Source organism: Mytilus edulis, chromosome 4 (genome assembly GCF_963676685.1).
Source record: "Mytilus edulis chromosome 4, xbMytEdul2.2, whole genome shotgun sequence".
Classification (NCBI taxonomy): domain Eukaryota; kingdom Metazoa; phylum Mollusca; class Bivalvia; order Mytilida; family Mytilidae; genus Mytilus; species Mytilus edulis.
Genome location: NC_092347.1, coordinates 54,598,179 through 54,625,992, shown reverse-complemented (window position 1 = coordinate 54,625,992; position 27,814 = coordinate 54,598,179). Strand labels below are relative to the sequence as shown.

Sequence of the window (27,814 nt, the reverse complement as noted above, 5' to 3'; positions counted from 1 at the left end):
GTCATTTTGTTCCGTGATATTATAAAAGTGTTGCCTTTTCCGACTTTTATCCAAAATATCAGATGATGTATTTAAGTCTAGCGAAGTTAAATGTCTATGATAACAGTTATATTGTGCGATTTGACTTTAATAATCTATTTTAAAAATGCTTCCTTGTTTGACAGACGGTTTTATTTCCCACAAGGAAGTCAATTCCCTCATTCATTTCGGGAAATATGTCTTAGTGGTAAGTATTTGATGGTATCAGAGATTTTTTAAACAGAAAAGCGACAATTTGTTAACCTCTGACTTGAGCTGCGATCTGGGATCAAAACTTATATTAGTTACAGTTGCAACTAATACTGTAGTGTAATTTGAGTTTCATGTCTCATGATTTCATTGTAATTTCAAAAAAAAAGAAAACAATTGACTTTTTCAGTACACGTCTATCTTGATGTTGGGTTTAAAAAATAGTTTCGACATTAAGTGTGAGGATTCAGTTTACAAAAAGGAGCTACATCCATTTCTGAATTATTTGTTTTATATATGCCAAATATGGTTTTGGTAACATTTTTTTAAATTAGAGTTATCTAACTTTTAAACATAGAGGGCGATTTTTGTTGAAAGAAAAATGGCAGCCACTTTTTGCTTCCTGTTTGATAAAAAAATGAAGAAATTGCTTTTCTTTTACAATTAGGTAATTATAAATCCCACATTGACGAAAATAAAGTAGATTTTTAATATTTTTTAAATCAAAGTATTAAGCTACCATATTGCTACATTATTGATGTAGGTCAGACATTACGGTATAACATTGAAGTACTGACTACTGTTTTTGATCGCCCTTTTGCCGTAAATAATAGGTGAATTAAAATGATCTATGTAATTCTGACTAATCTCGTAAACATTTAAAGATCTATACTCTCTTTATGTTTGTAACTCTTTGATGTAAATGGCAGTTTTCTGTCAAATGTCAATGACAAATTTTGTTTACTTTCCAAACCATGCCATGGCTATGCATAACACAAATTTCTGTAAAATTATAGTGCAGATATGATAAAACACTTTCAAGTTAAGTCATTCTCTGCAAATGTTTGTCAATTAGACACGCCTTTATGACATCTTTTTACCAGATAGAGGGGACCACTGCTGACCATGAACCATGCACTAATCACAATTCCCTTATGACAGCAGTGCTGATTATCAATTACCAATAAATTTGTGCAATATTATATACATGTAGCATCATTTGTTGTCAACTGCTCGCTCAACATGTAGAGGGAGTGACAATGCACTGCAAGAATGATGTCCCCTACGTATACATTTGTACATCCAAAGTTAATAACAGAAATACAACAAGCTCAAAAGTGTATTATTGTATGAGGCAGGTGTTTAATCTTGTGAAAGAGGACCAAGTCTTATCGCATTTGCATTGTATAGTTGTCATTATTCTTTTTTGGTTAAACGGATTATAAAATTATAAATTTGAGGGAAATTGTTTCACTTACAAATGTACAACATGACAGCACCTGTTAAAAGAGCAGGGATGGGATAATATGCAAGAACTACTGTAAGAAAAAAAAGTTCACAATTTTGAATTCTGACATTAAAATATTGATTTTTTGACTAATTCTCATCTAATAAAGTTGAGAAGTACGTTTAAAATATTTCCTTCTATTCGGTTGTATTTATTTTACTTTAATAACTTATGTCAGGAAAATTCTATTTTACTTGTAGTTGCCTTTATAGTCCTATCACTTTAATACGACTATGCATTCCATTTTGACCGCCTAAGTTGTCTACTGGTAATCTGTTTGTGATTGAGATGCACATTGATAGAAAAAAACAGCAAATAGATAATAAAAAAGTAATAATTTGCAAATTAAGCATGTTTAGTAAAAAGAAATATCAGAAATCAAAAACAAAAAGAAAATACTGTTCCATTGTTTTAGGACTTTTCATACATTTAAAGCTTTATTTAAAAATTCAATTTCAAAACTTGACCACATTACAAATACCTTTGTATGATGATTCCTGTGTACTTCTTATATGAGGCAAATCAATAAATGGGTCATTCAAAATGGTATAATCAGTAAATCTGTAGCGTTTTCATTTTTACAACAGCAAATGCATATTGATGTTAAAAAATAAAGATAACAACTTTACCTCATTAGTTAAAAAGTAAAATCATAATAGTTATCTGAAGAATTCATCTTTTTTAGACCATGCAAATTATCAGGATTTTTATCAAATTCGGTTTGTCTTGAATTTGCTACTGAATACATGTATTTTATTTTATTATTGCATTTTTGTCATTTAAGACTAAAAGGTGATTTGAATTTTTGCGATATGAAGACAAATCCTGTTTGATTCATAAAAGTTTTAATTATTTCGATTATAAAACTTCTTGTCGCATTTTTCACAATAATAAAAAACATCACAATAATTTCTGAATTTATTTGTACAGTATTTAATTTTGGGGATTTAGTGGTTGCCACACGGTTTAGACTTCTCCATGACTTCTTGATGTTTTTTTTCTCTCTGTCTCTGTCTCTCTCTATCTCTAAACTGAGAACTTCTTGGCATGGGTTACTGAGCTCCAGAGATAGCACTGAGCATAAACATGAAATAATCTTCTGTGGAAGGCAACATATTTAAATGGATATCATTTTAATTACTCTGGAAATAACCATTCTACTCAATTCTTTGACTTTAAATAAATACTAAAAATGTCAACACGATGATGAATTACATGTATAAACATGATGTCAGAGTGAAATCTGATTAAATAGGGCCACCCTTAAAAAATTGTTTGTTTGGCATTGCCGACCCACACTATCAGCAGGTGGGTAGGTAAGTAGGGATTTTTTTTTTTTTTACATTTAAAAGCTTTATACATGTAAATCATGAAGTCTCTAGACCAATGTTGTCTAAAGCATTGCAGCATTGTTGTGTGTACATGCTGGTGGTTTCTTTGAACGGGGTCAACCGTCAATGTCACATTCTACATCATATGGATAATTTCATGTAAGACAGTCAGTTTTGTTGGCAGAGTTAACCAAAGGACCCAGAAAAAAACACAGAACTGAGGCAGGAAACTGACAAATTAACCATATAAAATGTACAATGTATGACGTGAAAATTGAACTTTTATTGTGGGACTGCCAATTGAACAGAGGCCTGATGTCACATCTTGTGGTCACAGTTTGGTAAAATTACCATAAGTTAAATGGCTCAACCACTACGGCTCCTTGTACAAATGGACAAAGATTTAAAACTTTTATTGTTTGCTTTGGTTTTATAAACATCACTTTCTACACCGTATGTAATTTCATGGCAGTCAGTTTTGTTGGCATACTATTAAACCGTCGTACTTGAAGGAAAACGGCGGCAACCTGCGGGAAGAAACTGACTAACCTTATCACATATGACATGAAAATCAAACCTTAATTTTGCAACTGCCCAACTAGGGCTCAAACCAATACCTAGAGGCTAGTAATCATACATGAAAGGTGTGACGAACTACCATACAAACACGCCTACTGCCCCTGATAAGTTTTGAGGATATAGGATCTGTACCAAATAAGGATAGCAAAATATTAAAAATTTGGAAGGTTGGCACAAATAGACATGGTGTTTATACTAATATTATCCATGAGTGCAAGGTTTTTCAGGGCTATAGGTTTAAAACGTATGATAAATTCAAAATGGAAATATGCAGCAGGACAGACAATTTTTGCAGATAAATAAATTATGGGTTGTAATGCTTGTTTGATTAACAGAAATCTGGACATGCATTACATGAATACAGATAAATTAATGAGCCCTTAGAATTGTGGAAAAGGAAGGAATTTTATTCATCACTAGTACACTAGATACATTTATAAATATGTTTCTGTCAGTATCTTTTATGTTTTAAGAATTATTTTATTCATGTTAAGAAGAAAGGCAAGAAAAGGGGGAAGTACTTCAATTGACACAAGATGCTAGTCTTTAAAATATGTATGTTTTGTACCAGGCTAGCATCTACTGGTACAAAACTACTATAAACCTGTAAATCTGGGACCGTTTTGGTCTATGGGCTTTAGTGCTTACAGCCATAATTATCTTGAATGCATCATTGTGGTTCTGACTATAGTAGATACTTTGTTCTCTGGTTCAAGGGAAAATTTGTCAATGATACATTTCAAATATTTAATAAGTTCAACAAATGTAAGAGCCACGCATATTTGTTCTGTGATGTCCCGGTGAAAAACTTCTATCTCATGAAGCGACAAAGTCGAGCAGAAATCATCTGTTTCTGCTTTTAGCCTTTACAAAAGATAAAACTTGAGTCCTCTACAAGGTCTCTCAGAACGTTTCTTTCAAAGAATAGCTGAACATTTGATTTTTGATAAAATCCATCTCCCTTAACCAATGCATTGATGCTTTCCCCTGCCGGCCTCTTTGACATTACTTTTGGCAAACTTTTTCTATTCCATGTCATTTAAATGTTTGCTCCCAATACTGTGTAAGGCAAGCGCTTTTAAGATCGTGATTTGAAATAAGTAAAGCCAGGAACAAACTCGGCGGATACGATCAAATTCCGGCACAATTTCGATTTTTTTTTAAATAAAAAAAAATAAATTTCTGAAACGCAAATAAAATTATTTGGGCGGCAAGTTTTTCAGTGGGTCGGGCGGCAATGCCAAACAAATTTTATTTTAGGCCTAGAATACAACATTTATTTTGATAATCAAGTGGGAAAAATGATTGAAATAAATAATTGTACGTAACATTAGTATTGTATTTTATAATTTATATTTTACACTGGTAAAATATTTTTAAGTATTTAAACATAACCATGATAACCATGATAACAGATAATTGTTTTAACAGTGATATTTGGTATGAAATCATGTATGACTTGTAATGATGAACATTGTAACTTCTCTGTACTTGTTCACATAGAGGAAACATTTGCCCACTGTGCCCACTTGCTTATTGCTTAGTATATACAGCAAATGCCTTTCCCAGCACTTTTATCAATTGGTGAAGTTATTTAATTTGTATGTACATATATACCAATCTCATTTACAAAAAGAGTGAGAGGTTAAGGAAAGTTGTGCACTATCATATTCTGATTTGTTAGTTTCATTAAAAACTCTAAATCACAGCACCAGAATGGAGGATTTAAGTATATATTAATACTTGAAGTTTATAATTTATTTCTGTGACCTAAATTGTAAAATTGCATGAATATTTAAAAATTTAATGTCTTGATTTCCAAATGCATTAATTTTACTAAATTAGTTCCTTAAAAACTGTTCAGTTACATTATATACCATATTATAAAGCTGTTTAAAAGCAGATGGCCTATATAATAAGAAGTTTAACTTTTAAGTTTTGTCTTATAGCCAAAATCAGGTAAAAATTGTAGCCTGTTGTATTTTTCTTGAATTCTTGAATAACCAGAAGGCAAACATTTATGTATCCTGATTTATAGCTTACAAATTTTTTGAAGATGCATGATCCTATTGACTTAGGTGGGGGAGGACTTGTGAATTATAGAGACCTACAAGAACATGTACCGGGAGTTAATTTTATTGTGAATATTTTTCATGTATCAAAAGTTTCACTGTAATTGGTCTTGAGTTGCAGCAAAGACAGACAAAAAAGAATTGTTTTAAGACTTAGAAGCCGTGTCTTGCTTCAATTTTTGCTCAGACTGAACTGTCAGCAGGTCACCTGATTTTCTCTACTAAGTATATGCATATATGGCAATCATTATGATGAGTAATTAAAATATTAACAGTGTGAAATTTTAGTACCCTACGACGTATCAAGTGTAGTGTTTTGTGCAGATAATGGGGAAAAGGAGAAAACAAAGAATGAACATAATAGAAATAAATACAATGTATATCCTCACTGTGGTAGCCCCTTCCTGCCTTTAACATGTGTAAGGCAGATTTTACAATAAGAAGGAAATATTGTTTTTTTGTATCCATCAAAAAAGCAATTGCTGAAACTGTGAAACAGACTGTGTAATGGAGTAATGCATTATGGTATTGAATAAAATGTGTCTTTCTGAGTAAATAAAAATAAAAATTACTCTGTGTTTGTGTTTTTTGTTAGAATTAGAGGATTTTCAATTTCAAAATATTGGACATGGAATAGACATCATGACCTACTTTACTGACATCCAGCTTATTTGGAGTGGAATTTTGAAGTATTATTTATAAGTGGAGCCTAATAACATGGACTTCTATTTTAATAAAAAGTCTTCTTTTGTGTTTTAATCATAACTTTAAGGCAGATTTTTATTGGTAAAGGCTAAAAAAGGTAATTTAATAATATTGTTGCTAACGTCACGTCAACGATCGCAATTTTCTTAATGGTTCTCAGACAGCCCATTGTAGTTATTTTTATCCCGGGTTTTATAAATAATTGAAAATAGCAATCATATTAAATTTGGATGACGTAAGGGGTTCAAAGGACTTGAGGAATCAATATCATTGGCTGTTTTATTTTTTGCGAACGTTACTGCTCGACGTTTCCGTCCAAATCAGTGTCACGTGAGCAACATATATTTAGATCTGTAACTCTCCTGTATAGGAGTTACGATATCGCCCTTTGCAGAAATAGATTTGGAGTCAGTTCCTTCACATGATGGGGAAGCAAAGAAGGTAAGTTGTATGTAATATCGTTACAAGAGGACCTTAAATGTATTCCGTCCACCAAAAAGACGTTCGCAACAAAATGTAATGTCATGATAGTAGATGTTGCTAATGTTACTATTACGAATTGGTTTCTTGTGTATTCATTTGATATAAAGTACACCTGCCAATGACATTCTGTATATTTAGAAATTCTAAACCAGACTGTACAATTTTATTACTCCAGGCGTATATTAAACATCACTGTGTGCATACATTTTAACTTTTAAAGATGTTGTTGCTCATGTGACATGTCCAAATGTCGCTAACGTTACTCATTTTTTGGTTTCTTGTGTATTCATTTGATATAAAGTACACCTGCAAATGACATTCTGTATATTTAGAAATTCTAAACCAGACTGTACAATTTTATTACTCCAGGCATATATTAAACATCACTGTGTGCATACATTTTAACTTTTAAAGATGTTGTTGCTCATGTGACATGTCCAAATGTCGCTAACGTTACTCATTTTTGTCTCTGTCACGTTAGCAACATGAAAGTAGGAGACAGAACACAATACTGTAAAATCTGCCGTAAGCTTTAGGTGCTTTAAATCAGTTTTATCAAATTTTTCTTTTAAATTTTGCATTATTTTGAAAAGATGTGAATAAATTAGTGATGATTTAAAATGATGGAAAAATTCTGTTTAAACTAAAAATAGCTGTTTTCCATATTCTTTGTGGTCTGACACAGGTAAATAAATATTGTCTTTTTGTTTAATTTAAAAATAGTAAATTTACATTTAACAAGGAGAAATATAACTGTTTTGCACTAGATGTAAATATTTTTTTAATTTTAATATGATCAACAAGAAATTTAGCTAAAGGTTTTGTTGAACTGAATAAAACATTTGGTTACAATAAACCCACCCCCTTTTTTGTTGTTAACAGGTGGTCTATATCTTGTACCTCATTGATTAGTAATTAAACATGTAGCTGAAGGCTCTCTTGTCATGCATGATTAGTTTCCTAGTCATCTGTGGGTGTTGTGATATTTAGTTGGTATTTAGTATTTTACCACAATGTTTGATCATATTTATGTCTCTTGTTTTTGTCGAGCCTGCAACTTTTGTTGCACAAAGCTCGACATAGGGATAGCGATCCGGCGGCGGCTACGGCGGCGGCGGTGTTAGCTCACTTCTTAAAAGCTATATATTTTAGAAGGTGGAAGACCTGGATGCTTCATATTTTGTATATAGATGCCTCATGTTACGAAGTTTCCGTCAGTCACATGTCCATTGTCCTTGACCTCATTTTCATGGTTCAGTGACCACTTGAAAAAAGTTCAAATTTTTTGTAATGTTAAATTCTCTTTTACTGTAAGTAAAAGGATGACTATATTTAGTATGTGCGTACCTTGCAAGGTCCTCATGCCTGTCAGACAGTTTTCACTTGACCTCGACCTCATTTCATGGATCAGTGAACAAGGTTAAGTTTTGGTGGTCAAGTCCTTATCTCAGATACTATAAGCAATAGGTCTAGTATATTCGGTGTATGGAAGGACTGTAAGGTGTACATGTCCAACTGGCAGGTGTCATCTGACCTTGACCTCATTTTCATGGTTCAGTGGTTATAGTTAAGTTTTTGTGTTTTGGTCTGTTTTTCTCATACTTTATGCAATAGGTTTACTATATTTGTTGTATGGAATATATTAATGATTGTAAGGTGCACATGTCTAGCAGGCAGATGTCATCTGACCTTGACCTCATTTTCATGGTTCAGTGGTTATAGTTAAGTTTTTGTGTTTTGGTCTGTTTTTCTCATACTTTATGCAATAGGTTTACTATATTTGTTGTATGGAATATATTAATGATTGTAAGGTGCACATGTCTAGCAGGCAGATGTCATCTGACCTTGACCTCATTTTCATGGTTCAGTGGTTATAGTTAAGTTTTTGTGTTTTGGTCTGTTTTTCTCATACTTTATGCAATAGGTTTACTATATTTGTTGTATGGAATGATTGTAAGATGTACATGTCTAGCGGGCAGATGTCATCTGACCTTGACCTCATTTTCATGGTTCAGTAGTCAAAAGTTAAGTTTTTGAGTTTTGGTCTTTTTATCTAATACTGTATGTCATAGGTCAGCTATATTTGGTGTATGGAAATATTTTATGATCTATATGTCAGTTGTGCAGGTTTTATTTGACCTTGACCTGGTTTTCACGGTTTAGTGCTCAGTGTTAAGTTTTTGTGTTTTGGTCTATTTTCTTAAACTATAAGCAATAGGTCAACTATATTTGTTGTATGAAAGCATTGTTAGCTGTACATGTCTGCCTGGCATATGGTTCAACTGACCTTGACCTCATTTTCATGGTTCATGTTAAGTTTATGTGACAGTCGTAATAAAGCTTTATATTTAGGAGTATCAACATAATATCAATGATTAGTAAAGAAGGCGAGACATTTCAGTGTGTGCACTCTTGTTGAAAATTATTCATATTTAAGCAGTAGATTTCACTTTATGTATAAAATAGTGTTATTCTAATTTTACATGTTTGGAGTCTTGCTTATTTAAAAAAAAATCCCTAAAAAATTTTCTGATCTAGTTTAATACCCCCTTAAACATGTTAAACAAACAAATCAAACTTTTAAGATCTATTGCATAGAAATCACATCTCATGAAAAAACTTGAAACACTATGAGTCCAAAATTATTATAACCAAAATATTATGTTAACACAAGGCAAATTCTCATTGTATAAATATGCAGGTTAAAATAATTATAGCAAATGTGATGGTCTGCTTTTTTTTTGTTGGCATATAACATGTATAGAATTATTTATATACTTTGTATAAAGTCTTAATATGTGTTGATATTATTATGACTAATAAACTTTATTTCATGTACATGTTTCAATATCTGTATGTATAATGTGTGTAGCAGAATAGTAATAGTAAAGAAGGAAAATATTATGTATAAGAGTAACAAATCTGGTTGATTGATTCCGGTTTAAGTGTTTTAATTGTCATTATTTAATTGAATGCATTGTTCATTTGGACATAAGGGTTTTCATCTGGTGAGTGATTAAATCTCTATGACGATGATAAATGGGAAAACCAAAATTAAACAGGACTCTAACCATTTCCTGTTACAACCACTTGTAGATGCATTATTGATTGATTAACACTGCATAATCTTATACTGTATGTTAAAATGTTATAGTGTTGAATGTTTATATATATAATGTTATAACTGGTAATCTTTGTTAGTTTATTATTTTACATATTTCGTACATATGTTTCTACTGACCTCAAGCTATATATATATTGAAAGGTCAAGAAATGTCTTGAAATATTTCCATGTTATGTATAAGTGATCATAAGTATTCCTGTTGGTAATGATTACTAGAACAGGAGAATATGGCAGAATTAATTTTTCTTGGAAACATCTTTTTGTGACGATTATGGTGGATTCTTCATGCTTTTAGTGTTTTCTCTCAAGACCCTTATATTTTTTTTTACTCATCGACCACATGTTATCTGTCCCATGTCATTTGTCAATTTTTTTTTATAAAACAAAACAAGCATCCAAAACAGAGACAAGAGAAAAGATAAACATGTTTAAGGGTTCTAGCTAAATATAGGTACAAATGTTTGTAACAATAACAGACAGACAACAAAGAATGTAAACTATTACTGTGCAAAAATGTATTTATCCCATATAAAGAGTCAACTATAAAAACTGTGAGTCACAGTACAAATATATATGTTTGTCACTCCACTTCTTAAGAGTATATCTATACGGACATAGAAATAAGCAACATAAGATTAGTTAAACCTTGCAAATTGTTTATGAGTCTTTCTTTGTTTTGGTACATACATGTATAAGAAAGATACATGTATATGTAGATTAGACTTAAAACTTAACTCAAGTAGATAAAAAGTTAACTTTAAAAAATGTAAAAGTGATATTAACCCAAACACTTGTTCCAGTTTGAGTAGTGAGTCACTTACAGTTATAGAGTTATGCCCCTTTATAACTAGGAAAATTGCATTTTTTGTTTTGTTTCCACAGTTACAAATGAAATCTTTAATAAAAAGTAGTAGTGACATAAAATGAAATGCTCACCAAAAGTAACAACACTAACTTTCAGCACTGTTGATATCATTTTTTCAGATTTCTTCTCTAGATAATTTTTGATGCCTCTTAATTTATGCCAGGGTTTGTTTCTCTTTTCAGATTTCTATACTAAATTTGATTCATCACTGATAATAAATGCCTAGTTATGCCAATGGAACCAAGAACCAATCAGCCGGTAAGAAACTGTTACATAGATGATAATACAAAGAAAAGTTATCACATAAATGTTTTTCTTATAAACCTAATTTAACCCATTAAACTGAATATTTCACCGTGCTTATCCAGTAACCTCACAATAGCAATGGCAAAAACAGTTTACCAAATTAAAGTTTAATTTCTTCTCCAACAAACTGATCAACTGGTAAAATATTTTAACAACTTCTCAAGTGAAAGTGGGGACCAATATTTTTTTATTTTTGAAACTAATGTGAAAATAAAGAAACTTTTTTGTTGGTTTTCCACTGATACCAGACATCTAAAGCACTTTATCTCAAAGGTTAATCCTGTACATAACCTTCCAACTGATTCTATTTTCAACCTTTTAACTGTCAGATCATCCAGTTTATATCTTATTATACATTATGGTTGTATTCTATTGAAAACAGCTTGTAATGATGGTATTCCTAGAATATGTATTTGCACCTATAATTCAAGCTCAATTTAAAGAATGACTGGTGTATATGTTTGATAATGATTAAAATTGATACCATTCTTAAATGTATCTAATTAAGTAATTGTAATTTCTTTTAACAGGAGGTCTGGAAAAAAGGCCAACAGGTTGTTGCAAATTATAATTTTCCTGGTTCATCAAAAGAAGATTTACCGTTTAAGAAGGGCGATTTAATTACAATAATAAATAATACAAAAGTAAGTGCAGCAGTTATTGTGTGATATTAGACAAGCCAATCAAGTACTGTATACTCAGTTATTTTGTTAAAAGGTGTGGCCAATGTATTTCAAAAAGAATTTTATCTTTCAAATGCATAATAACAGAAAGTATTGAAAACCTGCATTCAAATGTCTTATTTTATCTAAGAACAGTATTTTAAAAAGAACCTAAATATTGGTTGTAAGGTGATATTTCTAAGCTAATTTTGTGGCCAAATTGAGGCCTTCCTTCCTTGTACATTTGTTGGTTTGAAACAATTGAGTACCAGAACTTATATAGGCATTGTTATAATTAATGTTAGTGTGAAGACATGAGTACAATTACTACCCAGTACAATATATATTGAGACCTAGTTACTTGTTAGATGTTAAGATTTAAAGTACCGATATAGGCTTAGTTAATGTTAGTGATAGAACATTACATTAAACACTATAATACTAGCTTGTTATTACATTTTACAAACTTTGTTTCATGTTAATTTTCGGTAGAAAAGAAATTTTGTTTTAACAAGCATGCAGATTTCCGAATTTAAATTGATTACATACACATTTCATAGAAAACAGCTGTACATGTATATGAAAGAAAAAAACTTAATCTTCCTGATGAATTTTAATGATTTCCTCAGAAATGTATTGTATTATCAATTAGGTCCTCAAGACAGAAAAAAATCTAGTTTTTAAGGTCAGATTTATTAACTGTTAGTGGAGTGTTAGACATGGCCAAGCTTTTTTTGTGTGAATGGAATGTTGTTACATGTTACTGAAATACAACACTAATAAATCAGTTGTGTAAAAATTCTGAACTTTTTTCCAAATCCACAATATTCGATTTTTAAACTTCCTTGCAAGAAAGGAATGTCTAGAACAGCAATATTTAGCCAACAGATGTAGCTAAATGAACAGGTTTCCTACATAGTATTAGTAGCCAGCATATTTTTACCAAGCATTTTAAGAAAAATATCTTTTATTTCCTTGTTCAAGTTGGTTGATTGACTGTGCATGATTTTAATTGTGTGATTATATTTTATATATGGTATATAGATGATAAATATATATGAAGATTTCACAGTTTTCTATGGCTAGTTATATATATATATATATATATTACAATCATCTGTGTACATTTGTACATTTACTGTTTCTAACAACATTTGTTTTTTTTTATTTTATTTTTTCATAGGATGTGAATTGGTATAAAGGAAAGAACGAAAGTGGACAAGAAGGTATGGTGCCTGCCACCTACTTACAGAAGCGCAAAGAAGTGCAGTTACATGCTATGCCGTAAGTAGTACAGATCCATGCTTTCAAGAGATTGTCATTATATACATTAGAAATGGATCTTGAAAGACGATGTTTAAAAAAGTCGTTATTTTACTAAAACATAACAAAAAGGGTAGTCAGTTTTCTTTAGGTTAAATTCCCATGCCTTACGTTTTATAAAAGGACAAATGTATGCAGTTTGTTGTCTGTTCCAAGGACTAATCGATAGAGTCCAGGCCAAAAGAAACCATTGTTGTCTAATTAAATCTTTTCTATTTTTAAGACCACTTTAATATAGCTCTGAATTAATATTTCGTTTTGTCCTTTTCAATTGCATTATCTCTATATAACTCAATTAAGGTTTAAAATTTCCAATTTGTTTCAACCCAAGTATTGATCACTAAAGAGACTTTTTTAGAAAAAAATTGCAAATGTAATAATGTTTACTTTTCTTGAAATTTGATGGCCTTCTCTAAATATGTGATTTTCAACCCTTCTATTAAACTATAAACATTAACTTTACAGTATACCTATTGTTCAATTAATATAAGTCAATAAAGATAAACTTGTTATTTTTGTGTTAATCCTGTTTTCCTATGCCTGTATCATCCTGCTCAGCTCTTTACACCATACTATATATCACAATTTATAAAGTGACCTCTGGATGTTGTCTGATGTATTTTGACCTCACTGGTACTACCCAAATATTTTAACTTAGACTTATTATTATCATCATCATATTTGACCTACATGTACATTAGTTACTTTAAGTTGAAAGTAGATGTACATGTAGTTAAATATGGCTTGAAAACTGAAAGAAAACTCATGGTTTTTATTTATGAAAATCACAAGAAACAATTAGGTAAATTAGAAAGCTCATGGTAATATTTGGAATATTTGAAATGAAATAGGGAATACACAGTTTCTAAAACATATGAAAAAAGTTAGAATAAATTAATGCAGGATTTAAAACATTTTAAAGATAGAGATTTCATATTAAACTTCCTCTCTCTGTAGCTGGTATCACGGAAGTATAACAAGAGAACAGGCTGAAGATTTACTCCAGTTTAAGGAAGATGGCGTCTTTTTATTAAGAGACAGTGTACATTTCCGTGGGGACTTCACATTGTCTGTCGTGTATTATAACAAAGTTGAACACTACCGTGTGATATTACGACAGAATAAGCTGGAGATTGACGGGGGAGATTGTCAGTTCCAAACGTTAATTGATCTGGTTGAGGTAAACCAGGCATGACTTTGTTTACCATCAGCTTATGTTCGTAGATGGTGTAATATTTATATATAGATTCAATGCAGGTGAAAAAAAATGATTATCAAATTTTCAATGGATAAAATTTTAAAGAATTTGAAGTATTTCAGATTTTTTGGAAATCACTTGCATTGTGTATTTATACAGGCTGATTAATTTGAGAATCGTCCCAGCCAAAGCAATTGAAAATAACTATACCTTTATAATAAACTTGTGTTTTTTTCTCAGGCTTATAAAACATTGATAGGGATCCTTCATTTTTTGTCAATGTGTATTTTGAAATTTTGAATACAACAACTGGTTGAGGATTCTTAAATTGACTAGTCCTATAGCAGTGTTATGATAAACTATTCACATTCCTTATAAATGTTGCACTGTATTAGTTATTTCATTCCTGTATTGTTTTGTTACAGAGTTTAACCTGTGTTGAAAATGATATTTATAGTCATATAATGGTGTTTAGTTGCATGGAATAAAGTAATGGTAGATTTGGCTGAATTTCACTTTTAATGTGTATGCAATAAACACACTTAGCTGTATAATGCTCATGTGTATGTAAAATATATACTTATAGTATAACCTAATTTCCACACAGTTAAACACCCAGGGTGCATCCTTGGTCTGAGGAAAGGGTAGTTTGCACCATGTCAAATATTTGGAATTCTTTTTGAAGAATGGAAACGCCAAGGGGAAATTACTCTTGCCTTGTTATAAGAGGGAAACAGCCATGCCTTTGTTAGTCTAAAATTGAAGTAGAAACGAAAAAGTTTTGAAATGACATAAATATCAGTTTCATCACATAATTTGGTGTTGTTATTAACAGAGAACTATTGAGCACGTTGCATGAATTTTATGTTTGTAGATGGTTCCATGGGAAAATAAAACGTGAAGATTCTGAAGAATTATTAAGACCCCGTGAAGATGGACTTTTCCTTGTACGAGAGAGTGTCAACTACCCAGGGGACTTTACACTTAGTGTTTGTCATAAACAAAAAGTAGAACATTATAGAATTATCTACAAACACAACAAAATGACGATTGATGAGGAATCCTATTTTGAAAATTTAGCACAACTTGTAGAGGTAGATATAGGCTGCTTTATTTTATTTAAATATTGGCTGATTTTGGATTCTGTTTGACATAGTTTACATATGTTATATAAAATATCTATATTTGCTTGGTCTTGGTATATATCAGATAAGTAGTTTTTTTGTGATGGCTCTTTTTGTTGAAATATTTATTTACAAAAATTTAAGGGAATTGAAATTATTAGAAATGTGAATGATAAGATCTTAAGTGCACTTTATGGCAGGAACAATATGTTTTTTTTTTGTTGTTTTTTATGTTGTTTTTAGGGGGGGTCTTGTATTTATAAACATAAAGCAGATAGTATTTGGTGGATTTGTCACACCAATTTTTTTTTATTTCAAATTCAATTTGTGTTAAATGCTGTTAAATTAAGTATCTATGAACTATTCTTAAATTTTATTTGCCCAAAGATCCTGATGTTTAATATTGTTAGTGCATGATTTTATAGTTGTTGTTTGAATGAAATGTTGTTATATAGATAATTGTTGTACACCATTGTTAGAAAAAATCTATCAAACAATAAGACAATGAATTCCGCATTTGTAAGCAAAGAAATTAAAGCAGTTATAATCAAACTCCTCATGATAGGCATTCTGTGCCAAATATGTTACAACTACTTGTTCATAGACCAATATTCAGGCATTTATCATATATGTCTAAATAATGTTTTTTTAAATACTTGCATATCTGAATAATAATTTTACCAGTCGTAGGTATCAGACTGGATAGGTCAGAAGTATTTGGTATGCAGTTGTTTCTACAAATCTGTTTATTACATTCCATGCTGATTATGTAGATACAATTCTTACCCAACTTATTAACCAGGGTTCTTTGACTTTGGAAATTATTTTTGTAGTTATGTTGGTTAAGTAAGAATCACCTTAATTGGTGCATGATATTCTGAAAAAGTATTTGTAAATCTAGTTTTTAACAGGCTAACTGTAAAAAAAAAAGGGATATACATATTGATAGAACCTGTGTTCTACATAATTTTATCCGTTGTTTTTTTACCATCATAATTTGGTATGGGGAATATTTATTCCCATTAAATTATATTCAATACCATTAGCAGTTGATAATTATAAGAAAAAGCAATATGCCATCAATTGTTTGGTATAATGATGTCTTCCTTATAATTATTTAATTTACAATGAGTTTTGGTACTGAAAGATGATAGCTGTCACACACACTGTATTTATATCTGTTAAATTGTATCTTTCAGCATTATACAAAGGATGCTGATGGTTTGTGTACAAGGTTATTACAACCTTTACAGAAGAAAGGATCAAGTTTCTCTGCAGTATCAGTACAGGATTTTGAAAGTGGAGGATGGGTCATTAGTCAAAAAGATTTACAAGTATATGAATTGATAGGAAAAGGAGAATTTGGAGGTTTGTATTTAATCAGAAATGTCTTATGATCAGTAATAAAATTTAATATTTTTTTATAAGGAAAAAAGTCATATTTTGATAAGTGAATTTTAATTTAAAGTACACTAAAAAAATGTGAGGGGAATGAGTTTCCTTTTAAATAATATGGTCTGTTCATATACTAGTTAAAAATTAAAATTCACAGGCTTTTTTTATATTTTCATCAAATATGGTTTGTCCATTAACACTTTGTACAATTACTTAAATTAACTTTAACTCAATCTAATGTAATTTCAGATGTATACAAAGGAACTTACAGAAATCAAGGTGTAGCAATAAAAGAATTAAAAGATAAAGAACGAGCTGGTCAAGCTTTCTTAAAAGAAGCTTCTGTGATGACGTAAGTATCACTGCTGTACAGATAAACTTTTTCTATTTTGTAATAACATTCAGTGCAAAATATTGAAATGATTGATTGATTTTCATTTATTTATCTCCCGAAATAGCGAATCATTTGTTTAATGTGATTATTTTTGACTTGAGAACCATGAGACATACAAACTTGGTCCAGCTAATAGTTAAAATACTTTTATTTGATAATTGTTTTATTTAAAGGTCCATGAGATATTAAAACTTAATCCAATAAATATGTTAAATGAGAGGCAAAAGATACCAGAAGGACATTCAAACTTGTAAATAAACTGACAACACTATGGCTTAAAAAAAGAAAAAAATGAACGAAAAACAGTCGTACACAAAACACAACATAGAAAACTAAAGACTGAGTAACAGGAACCCCTCTAAAAACTAGAATTAATATGAGAATGGTTTATTTTAGGTCTATGAGACATCCAAACCTGGTCCAGTTGATAGGTGTTGTTATAGGTGACACTATACAGCTGGTTACAGAATTTATGGGTAAAGGAAATCTTGTGGAATATTTACGGTCCAGGGGTAGAAGTGTTATTACCAAGAAAGATCAGATAGATTTCACTGAGTAAGTTAACATTAATAGATGGATACTAATTTTTAATGCATATGAAATTTTATATGTAGTGACCATAACTTAAATTACAGATGCATTTTGTAGAGGTCAATATTTTGTAATTGAATGAAGGAACCGTCTTTTAAACTCACTTTGTTGTGTTTTTGCAAATTTGAAAAGAATGAAAATTGGAATAATCAACTATTGTTTTTCATTGAATTAATTCTCTCTTGATTTATTCAATAAAGCATGAAAACTTTTCTTCATATAAAATTCTAGACTCTATATATAAACATCACTTCTAAAGATATTTATAAAAAGTAAAAAGAAATCCTTTCAAAAACTGTTAAATTTGAAATCTTTAGTAGCTTACAGAACAATCATTTAATAGAGATAATATGAATAATTTGTATGTGTACTTCCTTGAACTTTGTAATTTTTGGTTTACCAATGACCATGCAATCCATGGAAAGTTGTATCCAATGACTATAGTCGCCGTCACGTAAAATTGGCACCATGTTTTTGTCAAAATTTTCTTAAATATCGACTGTGTTTACTAAAGATCATGTTTTTCAATTAGCGGAATCAAATATCATTCCAAAAATCAACTACTGTCCTATCTTTTATTGTGTTTGCACTGAATAATCCTGACCTTCACATAATCCAAGATTATTTTGTATGGTGGAATCCGACATTGTTATTACCGGAAGTGTTGCCGTGGAGTTCCACGTGCTCTCCATTTTCTTGTGTCTCTTGGAGCTTTTCGTCATCTTTACGCAAAAAGCGCGGGAAATTGTATCATCAATGACAATGATATTACCAGAGAGTAACGAATGTTATGGAATAAGGGACCCTCATAGAAACCAAGATGGCGGTTATACAATGTAAATAATCTAGAAAAATGTTAAATTTAGGATTATACAGTGCAAACACAATAAAAGGTAGGACAGAAGTGGATATTTGGACAGGATTTTACTTCCGCTAAAAGAAAACATCATCTTGAGTAAACACGGCTGATATTTAAATTTTTTTTATTATAAAAAACATGGTGCCAATTTTATGTGACGGCGACTTTAATGATTAATCTATGCACAGTATGTCAAATTGATGATTCAAAATTTTATTCCAGTGATATATGCTCAGCCATGCAGTATTTAGAGAGTAAAGATTTGGTGCATAGAGATTTAGCTGCCAGAAATATTTTAGTAAATGATAATAATACTGCCAAGGTAAAGTGTATATGTTAATTTAGACTAAACATTGACAGCTTTTTGGTAAAATGGACACTCTACATAACTGATGATTCAATTTATTAAAATTAAAAAAAAAGTAATAATTAAATTAACAAAATAAAGTATTATTGAAAAACCTTAGACCTCATTATTTATTAGAAACCTGATACTGAAAGCTACAACAAATATTTTTTTAGAAAAAAAGTGAAAGTAGAACATGCAGAGTATTCATTTGTAATTTGAACTAGTTGTGCTTGACCCTTAGAAATTGATTTTGTATATTTTTTATGCATTTATAAAAAAATCCCAAAAAATCCCAAACAAAATACCTTCAAAGTGTTGAAAACTAAAGTCATTTTGATCAGAATTTTTTGAGGACTTTTTTGATAATACTTATGCTCAAATGTTTCAAGACGAGTTAGTGTAAATTCTGAATTATTTTCCCTCTAACAGTATTTGAGAATGAAGAATTATATTATTATAGGTATCAGATTTTGGTTTAGCAAAATATGGAGATTATAGTGCTGAAGGAGGAAAGTTTCCCATCAAGTGGACTGCCCCTGAGGCTCTTAGAGATAATGTAAGTAAAATCAAAAACTGTGAAATTGAAGTTTATTTATTTTAGTATTGGTTAAAAAGGCTCATCAAAATAGTTAGAAAGACAAACAAGTTTAAAGTTAACCATTATAAACAAGTTGGTTGACAAACATTTAGACAGTTGATATGGCATATTAGGCCAGGATTTTTTAATTTGTTGGTTTACGGATCCGCCGACCTGATTTTGCCGATTTCCAGAATAAAAATAAAATTGACTTTTCATGCTTTTTTATTCCCGCCGACCCTAACAAATGCATTATCCCTGAAAAATAAATAAATTATCCTTTTTTTATAAAATGAAATGCATTAATCACTAACAGAATTGATAACACTTTCTGTTGTGAAAAAATGAAACTTCCAGTTTACGTTTCTAAAAATAGATAAATCAATTATTAATGACCTTGACATGTCGTTTGGACAAATATTTTTGTGGAACGAAACCCGTGTTTAAAACCAATTACACAATAAGTTCGTTTCTCTTATTTGTCAACAGTCCGTAAGATGCATCTTCTCATAGAAATAGACTTGTCCAAATGTGGACAGGTGGAAGTTCAGGACATCAAGTTAAAGTACTGAATATTAACAGATCATTTAAAAGTTTCTTGTTTCATAGATAATAAAAAAATATCGTCCATTTGGATAAAAACGGGAATGCGTGACAACAGATTAACCCGATATTCTCATTTTTTCCAGTGGACGAGTCTATTACGTTTTTGATGCGTGTGTTGAAAATTATTTTCTTACCACGCTTTTACATTTATTTCTTTATCAGTTTTCGTTCTTGAAGATCATTATTCACCAAGTTTTCTGGAATTGATTAAGAGCTATGTGAATTTGTCTTCCTTTATGAAATTTAATTACGTCTTTGTCCGTGCACCCCCCTTTTTTACGGGAAATTATTAGGCAATGTCATGCAATTTTTATTACAACTGAGCAATAATATTTCATTAAACTAAAATTTAAGAAATGATGACAAAATAGGATAACAAACATATTATTATAGAAAGGTGAAATATATATTTATTTTGCATATCAGTTTTCTGTCTTGAAAGATATTTTTTTATTTTTTTCCCGACCGACCGACCTGACTTTTTCATGGAGAAAATCCGTAAACCAACAAATTAAAAAACTGTGGCCTTATAGCAATTCTGGATATAAATGTGAGAATAAAATGTGTTTTAAGGATAAAAAAAAAAGTAACAACATTAGTTATGCTTATTTGAATAAAAATCTTTCTCTGAGCCAAATGATAGATTTTTGCACATATGTCAAATTTTGGTCATTTACATTTATAAACATATAAATACAAATCTACACTTATTAACTAATACCAGATTGACAACATGTAGATAATTCCATGGAAATAAATGCTAAAAAATACAGAGTTGTTTTTACATCATACACCTAATATATTCCATTTATTTTTCTCTACAGAAATTTACAAATAAATCCGATATGTGGAGTTTTGGGATTTTACTGTGGGAAGTTTATTCCTTTGGAAGAGTTCCATATCCAAGAATAGTTAGTAGTATACTTTAACTCAGCATGTAATCAACTTTGTTTGTGTCATCTAGCATATTCACTTCACAAAACTGACATCATCAGTGTAGGAAAAAATAACACAACCTAGATTTATATTACTTTCTTCGAAAACTGAATGTCAGAAAACATGACTAAAAGAATAACATAGATTAAATTCATAAATAATATTGTTCTTAGTTTTGATTAAATTTGGAGAAAAAAAACTACAGAAAACTTTGTCTTATTAGTTGCACTATTTTAGGTGCCTAATTAAGTTATCACAAAGAAAAATACCAGTTTGTAATTATTTCCTTTTGGTATATCTCTTTATATAGAGATGGGATGAAGACAGGAAGATAACTTATGTTTTTCCACTTTATCATTGGGTAATTTAAGTTGTCATTTAAAAATAGTTAGACATGATCACATGCATAAATTTGTCAAGTCATCATGTATAATGCACACATTATAGATATTTCTTACCTATTTTGGTTGTCAGAGTTCTTATTCCCCATTTTCTGGATTTTTGTTTGTTTGTGCATTTAACTGTTTTTAATATTTCAGCCATTATCAGACGTTGTTATGCATGTGGAGCGAGGATACAGAATGGAGGCTCCAGATGGTTGTCCACAAGAGATTTACAATATCATGATGCAGGCGTGGGAAATAGATCCTAAACAACGTCCAACTTTTAAACAAGTGCTAGAAAAATTAAACAATTTACGTGCAACAACTGTATAGTATTTTTTTTTGTACCTTATGTTTGAATATTTATTTCCTGGAAATATACTGTATTACTCTTAAAGTCACAAAGAGGGCATGATATTGGCAAAAGAGTTCCTCTAAAGGGAAATAACTGTAGATTGAATTAAAACAGTAGATTCTGTATTCTTTTTTAGTTATCTTTTGAAGGAATTTTGTATGAGCTTATTATTGTACAGCTGATTAGTAGCTTTCTGAAAAGGTTTGTTAAATTGAAGAATTGTAACCTTTTATCAGGAGTGATTGATAATTATGGATCAGGATATGAATCATTATTTGCATAGACAATATATATGTCATTAGATATGACTTGTAAGCAAAGGTGTTTTATTAAAATGTGTATCAAGTTCAAATTCATCTTGTATGGTGCAAAATAGATATGAATTGAAAATATAAAAAAAAAAGAGATGAAAATTTACCGTTATAATATTTTGAAAAAGTGATAGTGTTTACAATTATTAAGAATCATGTGAAGTTGTCCCTTTTCAATTCCAGTCTTTTGTTAAAGTGTTTCATTCATTTTATTTTAAAAACCATTTGTGCATTTTACAGATAATGACTTTAATAATAAGATAAAATTCTGTACATACTATAACTATATTGCAATTGTAATATATAGCTAATTATTTTTAATGATTTTTAAAGGGCACTCACTTATTCTAACAATGTCCCCTCTGTTTAGCCATCAAAATGGTAAAAGTTAGGTTGTTTTAAACATTTCATAACCAAAATTCCTCATTGCGCTTACTATCCACCTAGATATTGGTAATTGTGATATTTTGATTCAAGTTTTCAAGTTGACCACCATCTAATATTTTTTTAATAACCAACTACATTGTACTTACATATTTAACCATGTTACATAGTGAATGTATTGAAAAGACTGGAAATATGTATACAATATGTAATTATTAAAATACTTTTCTCAAGTTTCTTAGTTATTGACAGCGATAAAAATGTATTCTTTTGAAACTGAAACTTTTTATGTAATAGAAGACTTACAAAAGGTGGAATTAATTCCTTATTGAAGTGTATTGTGTGGATGATAGAAGTTCAAAAGCTATATTCCTCTATGTGAAATATTTTTTTATAATTGTATATAGAAACCATTTATCTGACTTGCCAAAACCGTGTTATATATTCATGTTCATGATCTGAAGAAGGGTAGGACTTCTTTTTCAGGACAAGTGAACAAGTTTTGGTATATATTATTGAATGAGTAACCAATTTTTATATTTTAAATGATAGAAGTCATACTTCAAGTTAAAAAATAATAATTTTAGTACTTTTTGCATAAAAGGTAAAATAGAACTTTGTCCAAAAGTCTGGACTATAATTTTAATTTTATTTTGGTGTGACCAGTGACAAAAACATCTATAATGATGATAAGTAAAACATTTCTACTTTTTATTTGCTAATTCCATTACAATTGGATTAAATAAAAAAATGTCTCATTTACTACTTTAACATGATAACTTCTGAAAAGTGGTATTTCACCGAGTTTAAATTTTGTAATTTCTAGGTCTTAACTTTTTCACAAGAATATTTCCCAGTGTTTACAAAAAAAATCCCACCTTTCAGTTCAACAAATTATTTCTGAACTTCTTGTGATAAGAATTTACAGCTTCTAGTTTCAATTCAATGGTAGTAGTTGGGTTCTGACACGCATCATTTGAAATTGAATTATGAGTCGTGAACCATAGGGTTAATAAAAGTTTGTAATTGTGCATAATTTATGGCTTGTAATGGAAGTGAATATGTTAATAACAATGAAATACTTATTTGTTGTGAAGTTGTTGTTATTCAGCTTTGGTGAAGTGGTCAGAAGCAACTTTTTGCATGCATGGCTTTGAAATTTCTTTAATAGTTGGCTAGTTCTTTGCTTACATATTTCATATAGTTGTACCAGATTTTTTTTTTGTTGAATTGCTGCATGGAAGAAAAATTCTTTAGATTATATGATAAAATTCCAACACATAATAAGCTGACCATGTGAGGGCTTTTTAGCCAGTCAAGGTCCTTTAAAAACACAATAAGTAACCCTGAATATATGATTCTGAAAAAGTTGTTTGTGTTATCATAAAATATAACTCATAACAAGTCGACAAAATGTAACAAGTAGGCAGGATGTAAATGTAGCATTTTTTATACTATTTGTCTGTTGCTGCCTTAATTCAATGTTTTCTTGTTAATATCTTTTATGATAATATCAATATGAACTAATTTTAGATATGCTTCAAAAATCATTAGAATAAATATATCCTGAACTTCTTATTTTATAATACAAATGTAATACATATACTATATAAGCATTATTCTTTGAATTAACATTAGATGAATATAAATTTTCATGTAAATCACCTGTCCAGTAGCCAGTAATTCAGTCTGGCATGAAAATACTGATATTTTTTGGATTTAAATTTCCATTTTAAAAATTTCGAGATCATTTTAATTGAATGTATGTATCTCATTCATGCATAGCTATGATTTATTGTTCTGGTTTTGATAAACTTTGGTCTTTTTTGTTTTATCAGCTGTACATCATTCCTATTAGGTTTAGAATATTGAATATTTGGGCGTCTATCATGACTGAAAAGATATTAATTGTTAAAATAAGCATTTTGTGTAGTGAAATTGGTATGGTTCATGATTTCACCAATCAGTAATTTAATTTAATGATTAAAGGAAAAATAGCAAAGTTAAATTAGAGACAATCTGTTTTATTGAATAATAACAGAGAGTTATTTTTAAGTTTGACATGTAGTTTTAGATTACATTAGTTATTTGTATTGTGATTACTAGAAAGGGAAAATTGGTGTAAATTTATTTTTGTAGTACAGGAATAAAATTCTTTGTACATGTATGATATACATATATGGAAAAAGAAAATTATTTATCAGATTTGGATACATTTAGTAAAAAAAAAAGAAAGCAAATTGCTATGCTAATTTGGAATGACATGGATCTATATAAAAAAAAAGTTAGAATTATACACAGATTTTGGTTAGAGTTATTTCTTAGCTAAGAGATATATAAATAAACTGTCAAGTACATGTATATAGTAAGGGAAGCAAATGTTTAAAATCAAAACCATTTGTATATGACAAATCTTTTTATCAAAGACCCAAAGTTCCTTTAGTCATGACAGCATGTATTTATATTTTGGAAGACTAAGATATTTGGGGACTGTTCAAAATCTCTTTGAAGTATTTTAAGATGAATTACCAGAAATTTAGTGTTTCATTGGAAAATAAAAACATTAAAATATGATAAAAGGCAACATTTTATGAGAGAAACATGATTTTAAAAAATGGAAATTTTTGTTTGTTTGTTGCAGAAATAGCTTCTCTGGTGCTTTTCATGATTATTATGCTTGGCTTATTGTGGCCTAGTTACTATTTGATATCATAACACAATTAAAGTAGAATTGCTCATGTTATCATGCATCATTTAGCTGTTGTGCATAATAAGTTTTCTTTGCTTGCTCAAGTTGCAGAAGCCTGAATAATTTTTCGCAACAGAGCAGTGTTGGAGCATTGTGTGTTAGCAGTAGCATTAGAACTATACTCAATTTTGTCCAAAATATTTCCAACCTTTTGTTAATAATTTCTTTACATTTGACAAGTCCACCTAGGATATGTTGATACAATTTACAGCAGAGTCAAACTGATTCCTTCCTAATTACAAATTATGGAAAAAATTGTAGTTTAAATGTTTAAAATGTTTTAAATGAAATAATGAATTGTATACCAATTTTATTATGAAATATCATGATTGAAAAGATTTCAGATCCTTAAACAAACATACATATTAATAACCTGTATGATTTATGCAATTGTTAACTCACTTACAATTTGTCTTCTGGTGCATTCTGTATTGAAGTCTAACAAAGTAAACATTTAAAAGTTAAGCATGCTTCTAATTAGGAAAGGCCATTCATTGTCAACCCTATTAATTATACAGTTAGAATGAACTATAGATTGGACAATAGCAATATTCTCTAGGACAAACTGTCACATTTAGAAGACTTAAACTTTTATTTTCCTGATAATTCTGTCCAACACCTGTTAATTAGGAGTTGAGATGCAGTCCATTCTGTACAACTGCAACAAATTTATGAAGAAGCAATATAGTACTGAGTTTAAATATTATCTTATATTGAAATACTTCACTCTCATTTTATCAAGTTTCCTTCGTGACTTTTTTCTGGACATTGTAAGGGAAGCATTTGCACACTGTTACAGTATAAAATGTATAAGTATTAACAAGACGTGTTTTATAAGAATTTCTTTGTTTTGATGCACTTATTTGTATGGTGTACAAAATTGTTTTGATGTTATAATTTGATACAATGGAGTGTATAAATGTGATACAAGCCTGTATAAACTGTCTGGTGTACATGTATATCATTTATTATAATGTATTGTTATAAATAAATTTAACTATTGCTAAACATATTTTGTATTTTTGGAAAGATTAGAACTTGTTCTAAATCTTTACTCAGGCACCGGACTCCCTAACAACAGGACAGGTTAGCTACTGTTACTAAATGTATTCACACTGAAATATAGTTCCCTATGGTTCTTATGTATGTGCACATAATACACATATAAACTGAAAAAAAACTGGGTATATTATTGGAGCAGTTCATTCAAGAATGTATGTCATTAAGGTGTGTTGATGTGCAGGCTTTTTAAAAAAACCATTTTGATTAGGTAACTGGGTATTGATTCAACTAGTATGATTGACAACTGTCATCATCACTAAACAATCAGAGACAAGTTGGACCTTTAATAACAATGCCCCACCTCCTAAACTGCCAATCAAATTGACCACATTACCTGTCAACCTCAGTCTTACATAATTATACAGACCACTCAATATACATATAATTCTTAATACACAAGTATTTGACCTCATAATTGAATACACAAATGTGTATATTAGATGTTTGATATTTATAAGGATGATGGATTTGTTTATTGCCAATTACTTTTGATCTGCATTACATAAAGTGATTCTGTAAATTATACTTAAAAGATAAATGATTAATGGATTAACAAGATCTTAAAAAAAATGAAATATGAATATAAATTTGGATAAATAAAAGGTATTCAAGCAAGGATTTGTATAGTAAGTTACTATACTTCTCGATTCAAGTAAGGCCTATAAATTTTCAATAATTATCTGTGATTAATCAACAATTAAATTAGTACACTTTTTTAACTCACCTGGCCTAAAAGGCCATGTGAGCTTTTCTCATCACTTGGCGTCCGTCGTCGTCGTTAACAATTTTTCAAACATCTTCTCCTCTGAAACTACTGAATGGATTTGAATGAAACTTAAAATGATTGTTCCTTAGATTATCCTGCACAAAGTGTGTGCTTCGATTTTTGATCTGTCAAAAAACATGGCCGCCGTTACTTAAAATAGAACATAGGGGTCAAATGCAGTTTTTGGCTTATATCTCAAAAACGAAAGCATTTAGAGCAAATCTGACATGGGGTAAAAATGTTCATTAGGTCAAGATCTATCAGCCCAGAAATTTTCAGATGAATCAAACAAACCATTGTTGGGTTGCTGCCACTTAATTGGTAATTTTAAGGAAATTTTGCAGTTTTTGGTCATTATCTTGAATATTATTATAGATGAAGATAAACTGTAAACAGCAAAAATGATCAGCAAAGTAAGATCTACAAATAGGTTAATATGACCAAAATTGTCAATTGACCCCTTAAGGGGTAAATGTCCTTTAATGACAATTTTTCACAATTTGTTCATCATATTTGCTAACTTTAAAAAATCTTCTCCTCTGAAACTACTGAATGGATTTGGATGAAACTTAGCATGATAGTTCCTTAGATTATCCTGCACAAAGTGTGTGCTTCGATTTTTGATCCGTCAAAAAACATGGCCGCCCTTACTTTAAATAGAACATAGGGGTCAAATGCAGTTTTTGGCTTATATCTCAAAAACGAAAGCATTTAGAGCAAATCTGACATGGGTAAAAATGTTCATTAGGTCAAGATCTATCAGCCCAGAAATTTTCAGACGAATCAAACAAACCATTGTTGGGTTGCTG

General features: G+C 30.1%; 1 protein-coding gene across 4 annotated transcripts; it reads left to right on the top strand.

Moving 5' to 3' along the window:
- On the top strand, positions 1-26,185 carry LOC139521923 (tyrosine-protein kinase CSK-like). 4 transcript variants are annotated; one of them, XM_071315683.1, is made up of 12 exons: positions 1-226; positions 10,858-10,933; positions 11,512-11,625; positions 12,827-12,927; positions 15,039-15,258; positions 16,488-16,656; positions 16,933-17,035; positions 17,474-17,632; positions 18,750-18,849; positions 19,337-19,432; positions 20,884-20,970; positions 21,535-26,185. In XM_071315683.1, the coding sequence occupies exons 2-12, from the start codon at positions 10,904-10,906 to the stop codon at positions 21,709-21,711; spliced, it is 1,356 nt and encodes a 451-aa protein (XP_071171784.1). In that variant the 5' UTR covers positions 1-226; positions 10,858-10,903; the 3' UTR covers positions 21,712-26,185. The 4 variants fall into 4 exon arrangements, with proteins under 4 accessions (XP_071171784.1, XP_071171782.1, XP_071171783.1 ...); XM_071315681.1 differs by lacking the exon at positions 15,039-15,258 and adding an exon at positions 13,924-14,146 and having other exon boundaries at positions 98-226; XM_071315682.1 differs by lacking the exon at positions 1-226 and adding an exon at positions 568-676.
- Positions 26,186-27,814: the final 1,629 nt, after the last annotated feature.

Excerpts from the sequence above, each read along its gene's own strand:
- LOC139521923 (XM_071315681.1), top strand. The coding sequence starts at position 10,904 with ATGCCAATGGAACCAAGAACCAATCAGCCG. Across the intron at positions 11,626-12,826 it reads CAATAATAAATAATACAAAA|GATGTGAATTGGTATAAAGG; the intron begins GTAAGTGCAGCA and ends ATTTTTTCATAG. Across the intron at positions 19,433-20,883 it reads CTGAGGCTCTTAGAGATAAT|AAATTTACAAATAAATCCGA; the intron begins GTAAGTAAAATC and ends TTTTCTCTACAG.